General features: G+C 39.1%; 2 protein-coding genes across 3 annotated transcripts; one reads left to right on the forward strand and one right to left on the reverse strand.

Annotated features, from left to right (window-relative positions):
* Window positions 1-140: 140 nt before the first annotated feature.
* On the forward strand, window positions 141-10,713 carry GluProRS (Glutamyl-prolyl-tRNA synthetase). Its single transcript, XM_022855658.2, has 11 exons — window positions 141-414; window positions 1,345-1,496; window positions 1,762-1,898; window positions 2,207-2,303; window positions 2,608-3,300; window positions 3,461-3,988; window positions 4,132-4,884; window positions 5,145-5,361; window positions 7,718-7,929; window positions 8,388-8,906; window positions 9,141-10,713. The coding sequence occupies exons 1-11, from the start codon at window positions 303-305 to the stop codon at window positions 10,578-10,580; spliced, it is 4,860 nt and encodes a 1,619-aa protein (XP_022711393.1). The 5' UTR covers window positions 141-302; the 3' UTR covers window positions 10,581-10,713.
* Window positions 10,714-15,955: 5,242 nt separating this feature from the next.
* Window positions 15,956-18,678, reverse strand: LOC111273729 (beta-1,3-galactosyltransferase bre-2). Of its 2 annotated transcripts, none has more exons than XM_022855627.2 (2): window positions 18,605-18,678; window positions 15,956-18,489 (listed from the first exon to the last, which is right to left on the reverse strand). In XM_022855627.2, the coding sequence occupies exon 2, from the start codon at window positions 18,214-18,216 to the stop codon at window positions 17,287-17,289; it is 930 nt and encodes a 309-aa protein (XP_022711362.1). In that variant the 5' UTR covers window positions 18,217-18,489; window positions 18,605-18,678; the 3' UTR covers window positions 15,956-17,286. The 2 variants fall into 2 exon arrangements, with proteins under 2 accessions (XP_022711362.1, XP_022711366.1); XM_022855631.2 differs by lacking the exon at window positions 18,605-18,678 and having other exon boundaries at window positions 15,956-16,859; window positions 17,863-18,589.
* Window positions 18,679-18,950: the final 272 nt, after the last annotated feature.

An 18,950-nucleotide genomic window follows, 5' to 3' on the forward strand; every position in this document is an offset into this window, starting at 1 on the left:
GTATTCGCGCGGTAATTCGAGTTATACATCTGGGAAAGTCAGATAAAATTTGATACGGTAAACTGCGGATAGCCCCTTTCTGTTAACTCTGACCTTAGCGGATTTACGGTCTGTCCACCCAGTTTAGTCAACAGTACTTCGCTCTTGCCAAGTGTTCGATATACTCGCGGTGGTAAATAGCATCGTACATGCGTGGTACTCTTAGTGGTTCTCAGGGATCAGTTGAATCATAGACGTATTTGGATGAGCTGAATATTGAGCAGTGTTTGTTAGATTGAAACTTGGCGTGTTCCGCGATCAAAATGAAAATTCAGATATGCGCTGGAAAACAGAGTCCGCCGTTGGCAGCACTGCTAACAGCTGAGTTTGTGAAGTCGGATATTCAAGTCGATGTTGAATGGCAGAATGGAGCCGGTTAGTAAACGCATTTATCTTCAATAATTTTCTAATAAATTGCAAGTTACTTTCAGAAAACAAAAGCATCCAAATGTGCAAATTGCTTAATGAGTTACGCACCAAGTTTTCGAGATATTCTCAGCTTGACTTATTCAAACGTAATTGTGCAAGAATCCCACTTGCTGCCGTCTCATGATGTTAGGTGAATTAAGAGACTCATTTTAACTGATAAGGATAATTTTCCGTTTAATATTAACGGATTTCAAGGAGCTAAACTATTATGTTATTGTCTTTGAATGTGGCATGAAGGTGTTTGTTTCTATTGCATGTATAAGCATTGCGTCAGAGCTCTTTTCATTCGGCTTGCTTAGAATCTTTTATAAGGTAGTGTAAGCGTAACGTTTAAAGGACGTACGTTAGTCGGAGACGTCATGTGACATTATAATTGCCACGTATGGAAGAAGCGTATTATATCTTATTAGAGCTAGAGTAATTTATCAATAAATTGAAATCAGTTTATAAAATCAATTCATAATTATAATAGAACTTGAAATTGCACTTTCATAAGACGAACTGTGAACCCCATTGCTAAAAGCTTTGTGATTTGCTTGTCCTAGTTGTGGACTTTGTAGGGCCTTCAAACTATATGGCCGTTGTTTAGATGCCAGATAACGGGGATCTAAACAGAGGATAAAATCTCAGAGATTCTGTCAAATCATTTGAATTTTTAATTACAGCTTACGGTTTCGTTACGCAGTGGCGGGAAGGGGTATAGTTGTTAAGGGTAGGTGACCCTAGATGGAGAAAAGTATTCCTAGTCTATTTCACGAAACCATGTGACGTAAACCGTAGAACTGATGATTCTGGGGCATATAAAGATTACAGTTTTATTATCTCTAGATAATCTTGTAGAACTATTAGAAAACGTGAGTGTTTTTCTTTATTTAGAGTCCTTCGCGCGTTTGTCACCTGACGCCGCAGTGTCTGGAGAAAGCTCGATATGTCGACTTTTGGCTCGGCTGGCACCCCAGCGAATGCTATTTGGTTGCCAACCTCTCGAACAAGCACAGATCGATCACTGGCTTACAGCGACGAACATAGTACGTACCTGCATGTAACTCTAGCAAAACGTAAAATATGTCTGAGCGTTTCTTTCTAGTATGCAAATTTTGTTCATCCGACTCTATCTTGCTACTAAAGGAAACTTAAAACAAGTGTAAAAAAATTCGACGGTGAGTTTAGGTATTGCAGTAAGATTGTCAGTGCTCTGAGGGGTGCACGTATATTTGATTAAGTGAGCTATCTACTATTAAAGCAAATCCATTGAGTGTTTCATAAATTGTCATTTTTCTATATGAAATGCAGGATATTAGTAAGCTGGACGAATTGTTGGCACGAAGCACCTATCTTTTGCCGGCTTCGCATCCAACAATTGCCGATTTCTGCGTTCTTGCACAGCTGATACGGCGTCCCGTTGAAGCGGGAACCAACATTCAACGCTGGTAAGTATACTTCTATTGACACGTGCGAGGGAAGCAAGGCTTATATTAAACTACGTATTCTAGCTTTGTAGTGACGCAATTATTAGCTGAACTGAATTGCTAGGACATTTTCGTACCAAAGAAAACAACAGAAATCAATACATCTCACCACGTTTCGCTGGATTTGGATTTCGCTGTACTGATTGTGTGTTTTATGATGTGTTTATGTATTTTGATTTCTATTGATTTTTTTTTATGAATGTTTATGTATTTTAGAAATACACAATGTATGTTTTAGTGTTTACTAAATTTTCCATGATTTGTCATAGGTGGGACCATCTCTTCACGATGAAGAAAATTTCTGACTGCGTTGCGTCAGTCGAAAAGATAGCTCCTATCAAAGAGAAATCACCAGACAAGGAGAAGGTAAGGGTACGTTTTTGTTCTTCCAATCATTGGTCTTCCAAACAAATTGGGTAAAATTTGCTCGATCTAGGCATGTATATACAAATTTTCACCTACCTAATATTATTAAAGTTTTAAGTTATATGTTATGATCTATTACCTTTGGAAATCAGAATTGAAAGAATATAAAAAAAAAAAACTTTCCTTGTTTATACGTATTGTGTAGTACGTGACTTAAAAATATACTTGTACCCATTCAGTCTTGTCGTATGTTTGTATTATTTGTGTTATTGCAACCATTAATGCTATAAATAATTTTCTTCAGAATACTGCTAAACTGGATCGCGGCAAGTTTGTCGATTTACCTGGTGCCGAGATGGGAAAAGTTGTGGTACGATTTCCCCCAGAAGCATCAGGCTATCTACACATAGGTCATGCCAAGGCCGCTCTACTTAATCAACATTACCAGCTGGCCTTTAATGGCAAACTTGTGCTACGATTTGATGATACGAACCCTGACAAGGAGAAGGAAGACTTCGAACATGTGATCCTTGAGGACGTGGCAATGCTTGGTATCAAGCCCGACATATACACATTCACCTCAGACAGTTTTCCGCTTATTCAAGATATGTGCGAAAGGTTGTTGCGTCAGGGAGACGCTTACGTTGACGACACCGATGCTGAGACGATGAAGAAGGAGCGCGAAGCCCGACAGGAGTCGAAGCATCGGAATAATTCCGTTAAGAAAAACCTTCAGATGTGGGAAGAAATGGTGAAAGGAACGGATTATGGTCTCATGTGTTGCGTAAGGGCTAAAATCGACATGAACTCGAACAACGGGTGTATGCGTGATCCAACCATCTACCGCTGTAAAATCGCCGCTCATCCTCGGCAGGGTAACAGGTACAAAGTATACCCGACCTACGATTTCGCTTGTCCCATTGTTGATTCGATCGAGGGAATCACCCACGCTTTAAGGACGACCGAGTATCACGATCGTGACGAGCAGTTTTATTGGGTCAGTAAGGTTTCGTATTCCACTAAAAGATCTATTTCCTTACCCAATTTAAGTCAGAATGCTTCATAATTATGTCCTTCGAAAGAGCACATGTTGTCTTCAAAAAAGTTAGGTTTTGCATCCAGTGCTGTGTGAACTCAGGTTTTCGTTTTTGCTGCAGGTTATTAACAAATTGGGTCTGCGAAAACCTTTCATCTACGAATATGCAAGGTTGAATCTGATGAATACAGTCCTTTCAAAGAGAAAGCTAACGTTTTTCGTCGACCAAGGTGTGGTTACGGGATGGGACGATCCTCGAATGCCAACCGTGCGTGGCATATTGCGACGAGGTTTGACTGTCGAGGGACTTAAGGAGTTCATTTTGGCACAAGGATCTTCGAAATCAGTTGTGATTATGGAATGGGACAAACTATGGGCCTTCAACAAAAAGCGTATAGAAGCTTCTTCGAAGAGGTTTTACGCTGTTGAAGCCGATGGAATGGTTGAAGTTCATATCGACGGTCTTGACAAAAGCGACATCGAAATTGCGTGGCACCCGAAGGATCCAGATATGGGAACCAAAAAGCTCGTTGTGGATAGGGTTCTTCTTGTGGATAAGGCTGACGCTGAACAGATGAAAGCCGAAGATACGGTTACGTTTATGAGCATTGGAAACGTCAAAATCACTGAGGCGCTAAGGAACGGTCAAGTATGTGCTATATAGGAAATAATGTAAAATGAGGTTACTTAACGTAAAGTTATATGAGGTGTATTAAAAGAACTCCGATATAAGGTTAGACATGTATGAATATAGTAATCGCAAATGAATACGGGTGTCGTTGACAATTTCAGATAAAGGCAAAGGCTGATCTGGAAAACAAAGACTTTAAGAAGACACTTAAGGTCAGCTGGATTGCAAAGGCAGCCGCGAATGTCCGTCTAGCGGTTTATTATATGGACAACATCATCTCAAAGCCGGTACTTTCTCCAGATGACGATTTCAAAAAATATATTCGTAAGGTGTCGATGGTCGACGTGTCGATGTTAGGTGAAAGTAATATGTCTTCTATTAAGAAGGGAGACATCATTCAGATCCAACGCAAGGGGTTCTTTATTTGCGACTCAATAGGCGACTCGAACGCAGAGGCTAACACTGATCCTCAACCTCCCATGACTCTCATCTATGTCCCCGACGGAGGCAAAAATCTGGCAGCTTTGCCTTCGAAAGCTCGAGATTTGTACGAGGGAAAACTCGAGAAATCAGAACATTTGTCCCACTTAGCTGGCCAAGCCAAGCCGGCTGTGATTTCCGCGAATGTTACAGACGAAAATGGTACATTCCTATGGGACGCAGTTGCTGCTCAAGGGGATAAGGTCCGACAGATGAAAGCTGAGAAAGCAGATAAGCTCGCTGTAACGTCTGAGGTGAAAGTATTGCTAGCACTCAAAGAAAAATATAAGGCTGCCACAGGAGTAAATTGGGACCCGAAAAACAAACCGGAGACAGCAGCTAGCACCGGCCCCTTGCCGGCATCAGTGGCTACCTTCGAAGAAACAAACGATACCTTGAAACTTTGGGAATCCGTAGAAGTTCTAGAAGGCAAGGTATGTTGCAAATGTATAGCTTGTATCTTGATTGTAAATCGTACGCGGTTATGCAATAATCATAAAATGATCACACTAAAATTCAAGTGCACCGCCCAGCGTGTTTCTTTAACGTGCCGAGATAATTAGGTTAAGTTCCGAAGTTAACGGTGCATCCAATGTTTAGAACGTACCCATCTAAGCCATCTGTACAGCCATATTTTTCCCGTCTAATACATGTGTTTCGCCATTTTTTTTATTGTATATCTATTTAACTTTAGGTTCGCGACATGAAGTTATTTAAGGATGCTTCAAATGATGCGATTAAGGCTGAAATAGATGTCCTACTTAAATTAAAGAAGGATTTCAAAGCGATAACTGGAGTTGAATGGAGTCGTGATCAGAGGCCTCAGTCAGCCCCATCACCACCGGCCAATACGTCGGAAACTGGTGTTAGCAACAACGGAGTTGATATTGGCAAACAGATTAAAGATCAGGGTGGGTGTCTGACCACAAGATGTTGACCAAGATTCATAGTTTGCGTGCAGTTTTTTACTCATGTACCATACATACTTCTGATTCGTTTCCATACGTATATAATAAAGAAAGGTAATCCGAATAGCGCACACGTTTTTTGTAGCTTCAAATGAGAAGCAAGCAAAAACGTTTCTATAAACTAAGTATTTCTCATAATGCGTTGCACAATGCGGAATTATTGTAATAATGTTAAAGACGTTCATATTTTTTTGTATAACTTATGAGCTGACCAAACCGGCATTGTATGACATGTTTCTTAGAATCGTTGGCTCTGCCTAGTAGCCTCGTTAGTGTGTAGCGAAGTACAAGAGAGAAAGAGACAAAGTATAGATATAAAACAGACATTAGTGTAAAGTTTTCGAAGAAATAGGCTTACAAATAGAAAGAAAGCAGGATTATATTTGCCATCAGCTTCAACAGTAACGCTAGTCTTTTTTCGCTGGAAATTTATTTATATGATTGTAAATCCCTTTCTATTGGGAAAAACAATTTTTTTCTACGAAAGGTATAGCCATATAGTAGCTACCAGTTCAAAAAATAAGTCCTTCAATAGCCGGTTATTAAAATCTTTTAATCGTTCACTATTTTTAATTGTTCTATCGTTTTTTTTCTCAGATACACAACGATTATAGCCACTCATGCGGACGTTGAACATAGTTTTAACATAAATGCAGATACTAAAAAAACTTTAACATTCGATACTATTTATCGCTGAGGGGGGGTCATGGAGTCTAGCTGGCAGGTGGCGCTACGTATCGTTCTATTACGGACTCCTTTCCTTTTAGCCCTTTCTCTCTACTTGTTGTGCCGTTTTCTGCTCATGTTTGAGCTAACGCGTGGCAGAAGATGCAGTACAGGCTGCAAGTTTACGCTGAGCTTCTGTGTCCGATCTAGCTTGCTAATACTGTGCTTAGGGCGTTAGTGGTAGTAGTTCGGCAAGTTGTTGGTATTTTTTATCCGTTGGTTGGGGTAGGCAAATGTCTTTATGCCACCACCTTTTTATGCAAGTAAATATTATATATGGAGATTCGTTAAGGTTGTGTTAATGGCTATAGAAAACGGAAAAAACGTCCGTAAGAGATGTAGCCTAAATGAAGGTGTGCCCTTACCATGCCAGTTTCCGTATCAGGGTGGGCTCAGTGTGATGAGTTTCCAAGGCCGTTGTTATGGTTCTCTGGGTGATGCTATTGCGGTTCAACAGCTGTAGACGAATGTGTCCTGTACATTTCAAGCAGCTTTTTTTCTCGGACGGAATAGGCAACGATCAGCATAGAAAATTGACGGATAGATTCTATTCAGTCAATCAGTGCTATATAGAAGCAAATTGTAACTAAAGCCTTTTTACGAGACTTACCAAACTCAGTGTTTTGTTCACTTTCCTTGATGAGAAGTGCTTTTGTTCAATACCCAATTTCAGCGAATTATCTTGTTTTCATTTTACGATACGTTGAACTCATTTTTGTTATGTAATTAAATAATTTTCTAAGTGCTATACATTAGAGCTAGTCGCTTCGGTAACTGCCATTCTTCCATCTTGAGGTGCTTTAACGTATTACGTCGTGTTAATAGTATTTGCGTAATATATTAGTAACTAAGCTGCGAGTAACGTTTGAGTAATTAGGTTTTTACTGATCTTGACAACGATTTAATAGGTCTACCTCGTAGAGCAGTTATTATCGGGGCCGAAGATTTTGATGCAATGGCGCTACTATGTTACTCCTGGAAGCTAATTAAACATTTATTAATCAGTGTCTTTGTTTATGTGAAGTCTTCGACCTCCTGTAAAAACTGGATAGTTGTTTCAAAAGAGGCTTAGTTGCTTTAATAACTACTCAACTGGCGAAGGCTTAACCTTTCCAACATCTTACTTGGAACTGATGCTGCTGGCATATCAGCGTGCGCATGGAGATTAGTGCAATAGTCATAGCTCGATTTAACCTAGTAATCTTTTCAAAACGCAGCTTACCTTTTTTCGGTAATAAACATAAGTCTAGAATTAGCCTTAAAGGTCTTCTTTTACACAATTTTTGGTTCTCCAAAGTCGTACCTTGTATTAACGAGAAATGTTGCTTGAGATCTGAATATGTTAGGGATTTAGAAACGTTAAATTGCTAATAGAAGTCAGAAAAGTGCGCTAAGTTATTCCGGAAAATCAGCATATTGTATAAGTACTGTATTTTCAAACACGAGATCTAGGAAAACACGAAATAAGCAGAAGGTAATTGTCCCGTGTTAAAGCCTCAATATCAATATTCCTTCAAACGTGTTTTAAAAGATTACCTGTCTGATTAATACATATAACACTGATTTTTTTAAGGGGACAAGATTCGTCAGTTGAAAGCAGCGAAAGCTGCAAAAGAAATTATTACATCAGAGGTGAATCTATTGCTGGACCTGAAGGAAAAATTTAAGAAGGCAACAGGTGCTGAGTGGAGTCCCAACGTTGTGGTTACGATGGCTCTTGCTTCGACAGAACAACCATCGAAGGCTGATAATCTTTCAAGTAAAATTGTTACTCAAGGAGACAAGGTATTGAGTCGCGTATTTTGTAGTATGTATGAGATTTATTTTGCTGTACGTGATATAACCCAGCTTTTAAATTTAGTCAAGAGTAATATTAGAAATCCATTGTGTCCTCGCATTCCGTTGTTGCACAGGCGCATCTTTGAAATGTAGACTCCAGTATGTTACAGTCCTTACAAGAGACTGTCGTGGCATGAACAACTAAAAGTGGATAGCTTAATGATACGTGGATGTTTACAACATTTATCATAATTATCCTTTCCAGTGCACTGTTTTATGGAGGCTAGCGCCTAGGTAATAGCGCCAAAAACGCTATTACCACACTAGAGTGATCCGTTGCTTGTAGTAATTTTTAGAAACAATACAAACGAGTTGCCCGTGTTATTTTCTGTCATATCCATTATATGGTTAACACATTGAAGATGCGTAATCGTAATTGTAACTGTTACTGACAACAATTTCAGGTTCGTCAGCTTAAAGCAGCTAAAGCGGCAAAAGACGTTGTGCAGGCAGAGGTGGAGATTCTGCTTTCATTGAAGGCAGCATACAAGGATTTAACAGGCGCCGAGTGGAAGTCTCCCAGCGTAAACAGTCAAATTTCAACCCCAGCTGCTACTCAAACGCCAAGTGCCACCGCAGGTAACATTAGTAAAGGCGATTCAATTGAGAATAAAATCAAATTGCAGGCAGCGGGCGAAGCGATCGGCTCCCCTAAAATCACCAAAGCCTCAATGCAGAACCTGCAGCCAGAGGTCGGTCAGCTTTTGGAACTCAAAGAAAAGTCTAAGGAGAAGACGGGTGGAGACTACGTTGCGGTGGGTAAAGCTGCTCAGGGATCATCAGGTAAGCCCTCTGGCAGCAAACCAGAGAAGCAGCAGGCCCTACAAACCCAAGCTAATAAAATGGAAGATGGATCCAAAAAAAGAACACGGTTGGGACTTGAAGCGAGGAAGGAAGAAAACCTTTCTGATTGGTATTCTCAGGTAAGTTAGTTACCTTGGTAAACACATCCAGTCAATATGTTTACCAAAGCAAGTTATATATTCTATAAAACGAGACAAGCATCTTGAGAGATATGTTCTGTGTACATATAGTGTACAGATGTAAAAGAACGATTTTTAAACTGCCGAGTACTGTGCCAATAGATGTGTGTATAATGTATGAGAAACCGCACAAACTTATAACTACGAAGTTGCATTATGTGTATCTGTTCGTAGATTATCACCAAATCCGAAATGATTGAGTACTATGACGTCTCAGGGTGCTATGTTCTCCGCCCAATGGCCTATGGAATCTGGCAACGCATACAGGAGTTCTTCGACGCTAAAATTAAAGAAATTGGTGTAGAAAACTGTTACTTTCCTATGTTTGTATCTAGTAAGGCGCTGGAAAGAGAAAAGTCTCATATTGCCGACTTTTCTCCGGAGGTAGCTTGGGTGACGAAATCTGGATCTTCGGATCTAATCGAACCGATTGCCATTCGGCCAACATCGGAAACTGTAATGTATCCATCCTATGCCAAATGGATTAAGTCCCATCGCGATCTGCCATTGAAGTTAAACCAATGGTGCAACGTGGTTCGGTGGGAGTTCAAGAACCCCCAACCGTTCTTGCGAACCAGAGAGTTCCTCTGGCAGGAGGGTCACACTGCATTCTCAAACTCCACTGACGCAATGGAAGAGGTACATCAGATTTTAGGTTTTTACACCGAGGTATACGAAAAGCTGTTAGCCATCCCTGTGATTCGTGGCAAGAAAACAGAAAAGGAGAAGTTCGCTGGTGGATTCCTTACCACTACCGTTGAAGCGTTTGTTCCTGCCAGTGGTCGCGGTATTCAAGGTGCTACATCCCATCACCTGGGCCAGAACTTCTCGAAAATCTTCGATATTGTCTATGAGGACCCAGACACGCGTGAGAAACGATACGTATACCAAAATTCTTGGGGCATTACAACACGAACCATTGGCGTAATGGTCATGGTGCACGGTGACAATAAAGGTTTGGTTGTCCCGCCTCGAGTATCGCAGTATCAGGCGGTGGTGATACCTTGTGGTATCACAGCAAGTCTTTCAGAGGCCGACGCAAAGAAGATTACTGACCGGTGCCAAGAGTTGACTGATGAACTCCAAAAGAGAGGAGTCCGAGTTCATTTGGACAGCCGAGAAAATTATTCGCCTGGTTGGAAATTCAACCACTGGGAGCTTAAGGGGGTGCCAATTCGTATTGAAATTGGCCCCAAGGATGTGGCTAACGCCCAGTTTGTCGCCGTACGTCGCGATAAGTCAACGAAATGTACGCTGAAGACAGCCGATGAAATTATTCAGCTACTGGACACAATTCAATCTGACATGTTTACTAACGCGAAAAAAGAAATGGATGGGCGTATTAAACAAGTATATAACATGGATGACTTCGTTAAGTTTCTCGAAGCAAAATGTCTGCTATGTACTCCGTTCTGTGAAACAGAAGCCTGCGAGGATGAGATAAAAAAGATGTCGACGCGCGAAGAAGTCGAACCGGGAACTCCTGCTATGGGCGCCAAATCCTTATGCATCCCTTTTGAACAGCCGATGGAAATCACCGATAGAGATAAGTGTGTAAGGTCAGATTGTCCAAACAAACCAAAATCCTACACTATTTTTGGTAGAAGCTATTAATGGTTCAACCCTGTGTGTTCTATGTAAACATTTTGTCAAGAAAAGGAAGGGATATTATAGCTATGGAAGAACTGCATATGCCAGATTTTGTAGCTATGATAAAACAATAATTAAAAATGTATGTCCTTTGGTAGCCTTGTGTTTTTCTTTAATTATTATTAGTAACAGCATTTAATAAAAAATATGAATACAATAATAGTAAAAAAAATATAGGAATTTTGTTGATCGCGGTCATCGTAAAAGTTATCCGTTATCATTAAAAGATATCCATCGACGAATAATTATTTGGCAAGAATTGTTCTGCAAAAACTATTCAAGGATAATCATCTCCTGAGTTTTAAAACGGTCTCACGTAGTACTTCTTGGTGAAAGGCGATATACAACTCAAAATGAATACCCTAAGCGAATTCGTAAATTCCACAGATAATGTTTTTTAGTCTATGCAGAAACTCTTTTGTTAAATGTCAACGAAAGAAGCTAGTAAATTCAGCAAGATGCCTAAAACGCTATATAAATGAAAACGCTGAATTGAAACTTATTATTAATATAATTGAAGCTAAGTAAAACGAGAAGTTGCAAATTTCTACGTAATAGGGTTGAACCTAATTCGATAGTGCAAAGCACTTGATCGGGATAATGTCCCAATAAAAGCATGCTGCTATGTCTCAGATATGTATTTGCTTTTGTAAAGAACTCTATTCCTTACGAATGCTTAAATTAGCAATTACGAACAAATTGCGAGCGTGAACTATAAAACGGTACATCATCGTGTGTTTACACTGTGATTCTATAATACTAACTTCATGATAACTGCAATAAGCACTTGTTGTATATAATATATATATATGTGTGCACACAATAAAACGTTAACTACTCTTGTAGTATATATATATAGCATTGACAAATCTCACATTTCTAGAACGCGTTTTTCAACCACCAATGGGATGAACATATTTTCTCAGTGTACAATTGCGCAAAAAAGATTTTTACATCCTAAACATTGGCAAAAAGATGCATAATAGAGTGCTTATTTACGGAGTGCAATCACTATGCCAAAATACAAGAACAGGCATAGTGATACTTCACCAAAGAAACAGTCGAATTGGCGCGGTGATCGTAGCAGTTTTTACCGGTGGGATTGATCAGTCAGATGCAACAATGGCTCGAAGTACGAAGATCGAGAACAAAGCAGGTAGGGATATCTCATCTTATTATCAGCTGCGTTGTGAAAACTTCTGTCATTCGTGACGTCAGAGCTGCTAATACCATCGCTGTCATCCATTACTTAAGAATCGCCAGGCCTTATTAATACCAGATTTCGATAGCTACAATAATGTGTACGTAATGTGATAAATTTTGGTTTCGACACCAATTTCAACTCTTTATGACAATATATATTCAAACAATATAAAACACAATATGCAGTACTTTCCTTCGATTACGCACGGGCTGTTCACCACTTCGCACAAATTTGGGTCTCTACGCCAGACGGCGCCACAGCCCGCTTCCAGTAACCCCAGCGAACAGCCCTTTCTTTCCAACTGCCGTTTATCGGATTCAGTAGTTTTGTCACGTTATTCTGTTCTTTTAGTTAGGATTGTATATCGCGTACCAAAGTACGGCCGTATACACACTATACTGTGGGCTCATTGTTACGGTCCACTTGGGGATAATCAGTTTTTCTGATACTGAGTGCTGATGGTGGTGGCGGTGACAGAGCTGTTCCTATTGCTTGCCTATAAATTGTCACACTTGTTCAAAGCCATCGAATTATAAACCAAATTTGATTGCTACTTTTAAGTAGAGTAAAACCTCATACAATACGTGAATTACATTTTTATGTTTTTGTTATGCGGTCGTATATGGTTTGGTACTAAATGTTAGCTTTGGCACAAAGTAAAATGATCGGTATAGCTAGAACGTCGACAATAAAGTAATGACCGTTGCTTTTGATGCCTTACAAATCTTGATCCACTAAGTTAACGTATTTTCTGGTAAAGGCAAATCATACCCTTCAATTATAGAACTTCCTTAATTGGTGTTTAATCATGATGTATTAATGTGTTTCCCAAGTGAAGAATCTTGCAAATTATCCCGCTGGATACTGCTTCTGATTGATTCGGCATATTGATATATAAAAAAAATTGTGTGTTACGGTTATCATGAGTAATCTTCGTGTCTTGCATAATACATGATATATATAATCATGTATTGAATCTATGTATATATATATGATTGAACGCTAAGAGTCATTTTCATTCATGAGACATTCATGTAAACATTGGTGAGAAAGAAAATCTAACCATTCTTTTTTTAGCGGAGTTCTGTCGGAACAATATTGTGGTTATTGTTCGTCAGCATTCTGCGGGCGACCAATTAGGTTCTCGGTAATAGATATTTGATCCTCACCGGTTGTGTTCTTCGAACCAAAATATAGCATCGAGTTATATTTGATCGTATCAATTTTACTGTCTGATACGTCTCACTTTCGGTTGATTTAAAAACTCCATTTTCCACTAGCTTCTAATCGAATAAAGCAACGGATACATATCAGCAATTCGAGGTTTCGTCACACTCAAGTAAATTGGTTCGTGCGAATTGGTATCATTGTTATTCAACTCGTATCAATCTGGTTGTTTGTAAAAATCCAGTCAACTGACTAAAAAAGATAGGGAAAGGACGCTAATTAGAAGGGAAAAATCATGCTGTGCTCACATCTATAAATGACAAATGTGCGGTCTAAGAAATAACTATTTTAAACACTGTACTTACCAATGTATACTAAAGTATTGTTGATAGGTCGTTTTGACAACTCAAGTATCATCTGAATTGAAGAAGCATGGGCCACAAGGTGTTGCTCGGATAATACGCCTCCTATTATTTATAAACGTATTTTTAATTACCTTGTCAACGATGAATTTTTAAGTGTCTGCCATTGCCTACATACGCAAACCTTCCTAAACCAGTTATCACACCGAAGATTTTCCAGGATTTCACGGCATTGGTTCAAGACAGGTACAAAGATGCTGGGAAATGATTGCGCTATCGCTTGCTTATAATGATTCTGAAGAAATTTTAACGGTGGGATTGGACTTGGAGAGTTCAACTGCTGCGAACCCTTAAAAAGTTCTAACATTTCTGGTGTGCTGGTGAACATACAAGACGGCCTACTTCGGTTCCAATAAGATAATGGTACGGTTGCAAAAAATGTATCAATTTTTGCTCTCAGAAGTACCGTGGTTAAACAATTTGTCACCGAGATATCGAGCACAACATTTGGTTTTTAGCGACCACACAGTTTTACGTTTGAAGCCTTAAAGGGCCTTGCGGATAATTAGAATACGAATAATTGGGCGACAAATGGGTCACGGCTCCTCAAAAAAGTTTCGACCCATTCAAGTTGTTTTCTCAATTCGGCCGCCTATAATGGCATCACATTTCCAGAGCTGGCACGTATGTATCCTGTATAATAAGTTTTTTGCCGTCAACGACATTGTTGATGGAACGAAGTTTCTCGGTAAAAATTAAGTGTTTGTAATTCATTTTAGAACAAACCTTTTTCGCTATGCATTGCTTCCAACATCAAAGCAAAATCGTTGTCAATTTCGACGCTAAACAGAGCTGTCCTCGTATATTTAAGCTTGGCAAAACGTCAGAGATTGACTCTTTTTGACATGGTATAAGGTGATAGCTCGCGGCGGCTTCTACTCAAAATGATGAGTTTATGCATCTCAACTATTTGATTATAATTTTTTGATACAGGAGCTCATAAGTTCCATAAGTTCTTATGATGCAATAAATATGCGATCTACTAGTATATGTATTAATATGAAATGTTCGATTATGCGGCAAATCGATCGATAAGGTACTGAAGAGTCGTTGTGAAGTACTTCAGTTGTATTTTTACAACACTTATATAATCAATTCAATCGTCGCAGGTGTTAGTTATGCATGGTTAATAGTTATTGTTTTAGTAACAATTTCTGTAAAAGCACTCAATAAGTAACTTGTAATTCGTATAACGTAGATTTTCTTTCATATTTCAGTCATGCGAGAACACTGTGAAAGATAAGCTTAGGTGCTTTACTTTGACCCAGAGTCAAGCACATCTCTTGGTTGATGCTTAGTCGAGCTAATTATTTCAGACATTGAATCGCACTGGAAATGATTGATTTTAACATTGATAATACCTCGTTTAATCTTGATACAAGCAATATAAGGCCGGATATACCAGTATCTATTAAGTGGGCGCATTGGTAAGGTCGCTGTATTCTACAACGTTTTCTTTCCGTTTTACCTTTCCACTTTCAAATGATAAAATTTGTATTATATTGTAAAGATTTTTTATTAGAAATACGTCGTTGTTAAATGTCTAGATCGGCCTAGGTAGCCCAGCAGTTCGGTCCCGAACTAAGTGTGTGCCGATATATCAAAATAATGATACCCAAAAAATGTAAAAAAAAGCGATCACAAAGCTTTTAGTTATTGCCATTCTGAAAACAACTACTAAACGATTTTAAATCAAGTTCCAACAGGAGAAACTTAGACAAAAGTGTGTGAACACAAAATCAGTACTATATACGAATAAGAAGTCGGCGGGTCACTTTATTCGACTTAGTCAATTTGACGCAATAATTCGTATTATTTTGAAATAAACATTAGAAGTAGTTCAGTAGTCTGGATATAAGCGAACAGGTGCATCCATTAACAGTACGAGGGTTCGTTCTTCGGAATTCTAGCCGACCTCTTCTCGATTATAGCTAATCAAGATCAATCTCTTATTTAACTAGGTTATAATGACAAATTTTACTGAAGTTTATTTACATATACACGCACAACCAACTCGACTAAGAAATAGGTAAATCTATATAAAAAAAATTAATGCATATATTTGCCGAGCTAGCTAAATAGTAGGTAGAGAAATAAGCTAACCTCTGTCGAATCTACCGAGGGACATTGATGGAGGAAGTTAGCAGTTAGCAACGTACACTTCTACGCCTCTGTAGTCAGCAAATACTATATGCACTTTACTACAGCGCTATATAATTGGAAATCTCCAACCATATAACAGTGGGTGCGGGACGACGCCCACAACGTAGATTTAGCAAATTCAAATAATACCCTTCAGGTGCTTATTTGATAGAAAACAATGAGCATTTTTAGATAGCGGTTTGGATTCATTTTTGACATCATGGCCAAGAAACATTATATACAGTATAATATTTTCCCTGGGATCGTTTTTACTTTCGAGCTGAAGAGTAGAGGGTAGGTAGCACGAACATGTACGAACTCCTGAACTATAGAGCAGTTCCACTACCCTGAAGACCATCCCAACAGATAGAATTCGTATTTTCAAGCCTAAATGATAATAAAGCTTTATTTCGGTGTAAATTCTTTATTGATTTGAGTTTTTCGTTCTATTAGCCAACGTTTGATCGTGATTGTCTAGACGAGCAACTAACGTAGGATGGCTGCTACGTTTGTCTACACTGGCTGCTTCCACGCACAGCTAGGATGTATTGCATATTGAAATTTTTGGTTTATACAAATATATATAATATCTATATAAAGCTATTGAGAATTAACGCAAACATAGTAGAAGCTATTATAACACAATTATTCGGGAGGTAACTAGGAGCTAAAGTATGAAAAATCTGAATATTTTTGTTCTGAAAAATCGCCTAAAAATAAAATCCCTAAAGATGTATTGGCGCTACGTTTTAACTAAATATACAAAGAGCTATCGAACGCAAATATATCGTAAACATTCTAGATTTAAATTTAGAGAAAATTACGCTTAAAAATGAGTTAGATACGCCAAAAAATTTGAATCTAAAAAAATTACATACCAGTAGAAAGTGTCTTTCAAAAACCACGTAATTTGTAAGAAATGCAATAATTCCAATCAGCAGTTATTCTTTACGTCACGTGATTTCAATTACAGTACGAATTCGATGTCCAGACCACTTGTGAACTCATGTAAAGGCACTTCTATCGTTTGTTTTAACGCTTTCTTAATGGAGAGTGATTGATTTGACGTTATCATATCAACATTCCTTTATTTATTACAGTCTAGCACATAGTGATGCAACACACTCAAATCTCAGTTACAGGGTTTCTGTCCTAGACACTTGTGCGCCAATCCGCTTGTATGAAAGTGTGTCCCATGGATGGCAGTGGATGACCGAAACGATTATATGAACGCCCGTAACCTTCCCGAACAAACAGTTCAAATTATACAGCGTCTAATTTTTGCGTGTAAATGTTTATATGGTAGTTCTGCGAACAAAAAAAAAAAGTGTAACGATTGCATTTAAATAGTAATTTATAGAACCAACATATAAACCCCTCATGTGCGAAAAGTAGACCTTGAAGAAGTATTGCGCAACAAACATATGTAGAATTAAAACGAAATATAACTAAGATTTATCTAACTATGCAAAGTGAACGGGGCCCATGCTTTTTAGAGAGATACCTCAGCTTCAAAGTTTCTTCGAAGTGCTCACACCATATTGTTTCGTGAAATTGCCGCTAAGGGCATTGTTTTACTTTATTCTCAGGCAAAAACAATATATTTATAAGGGGCGGCATGAATTCGAATTTATTAATATTATACTTAAATACCTTTAAATAACATTCTAAAAATAATACGCACAATTTGATCTTTAATTATGACATCAAAATGAATGGTACATGTTATATGCTCTCAATTTTTATAGGGAAGATTTTTGCGCACGCGTTTCCAGAAATCTCTGTGGTGCTGAGGCTGGCAGTAATGTTGCGAAAGGAGCCCTTTGTTTAAGATAAATACAGTGCTTTTTGTCGGGCTCGTTGCAACTATTTTGAGACCGCTAGGCAAACTGCAAACTGGTACTCCGGCTCGGCCTGCAACCAGCCCTGTAATATATATGTCCTCGATATACAAAAACGGAGGATCAAACAGATACTTCAGTAATCGCTCGAGTGCCATCTCGGTGAGTATGTACATGGCGCCTCGCACATGTGGCGGGAATATATTTGAAGGGAATTCATGATACGTGAGACCCCACTTCTTGCATGCTGAAACATTACAACGCGGCACTGTGTATGTGTCCTGATAGAGTCCGTAAATATTGCCATTGGTAAAATGGTCAAGGTAGCTCAACAGCAGAGGTGTATTAACAAATGTATCATCGTCCGCCTTAACGATGAGTCGACGGTCTGGCCAGCGATGTTCACTCGCCCACAACATTAACGAAATCACTTTCAGCGTCAAATTTCTGTAGGTGTCACTAAACCCTACCTGTACGATATCATCAAACGATTCATGTTCAGCTTCTATGACCCTCTGGTGATACTTTGCTCTGGTGCCGTATGGAACACCTACAAAAAAAACGACGCGAATTGTTCGAGTCGTCGCCCACGTGTCTCGAATAGCTTGTCGCTTATCAAAATTTCCGGGAGCCGATGGCACACATACGAGGATACTGCCGTCTGTGGGAAACTTCGCTGTCTGAAGCAGTACTGGCATCTCGATGTTCCAGGAACGCTTTCGCGCTCGTTGACGACCATCGAACCCCATTATAACAATAGCGAAAATGAGGAGAATACCACCTCCGAGGACTGAAAGAAATCGGCGTCGGAAACGGCACCTCATCTAGACGGTTTATTTGACAGTCAGATTCATATGTCAGGCAAAGTGAGCCTTTGTTGGCTGTCCTCAAAGCAGGCGATGGTCAGTAATGAGGTGCGTTATACCAATAGAGGTTCGTCGTTCACCTGATTACCTCGTTTCATTAAGGCTTCCTTCAAGTCCATTTCAGTAAGCGCTTTCATAGCGGTCGAAAGTACATTACATGACACCGAAGCGGGGTACGTCGACAGGAACAGAGCATGCTCGGTCCATAGAGATTACAGTATCTGAAAGCAGCTGCGGTTTAAATTGATCAAAGTAAAAGCATGTCTGCGTTGCAACAAATGTGTTTTCTGTTTGTAAATAGAACGATGGTTCATAGCATGAGCAGATAGTAGACAATATTACGTACATTTCAACTCCGACCGGAAGTTTTCATTGAAAAAATGTGAGACAGCTTCGAATATTACAAATAAACCTTACGAAATGTATTTCCACTTGAGAATCGGAACCAAACTCGGTCACTCTAGAATCATTAGCGTGTCACACTATTTCTCTTGTGATAGAAAGATCAGTGTACCACCCTTTGATCGAATATCGTTCGGAGATTGACGACAACGAGCTCGTCAATGACCTGGTAATCTTGGCTCACAAAACAAGTATATTAAATAGTTTTACATGACGGTGATGAACATGTAAGTGTACCTGAGACTCTGCATTGGAATTATGTGCGACACATCAGTTTATACGGATTTAAT

The sequence above is a fragment of the Varroa jacobsoni genome, unplaced genomic scaffold, assembly GCF_002532875.2.
Source record: "Varroa jacobsoni isolate VJ856 unplaced genomic scaffold, vjacob_1.0 scaffold_221, whole genome shotgun sequence".
Lineage (NCBI taxonomy): Eukaryota > Metazoa > Arthropoda > Arachnida > Mesostigmata > Varroidae > Varroa > Varroa jacobsoni.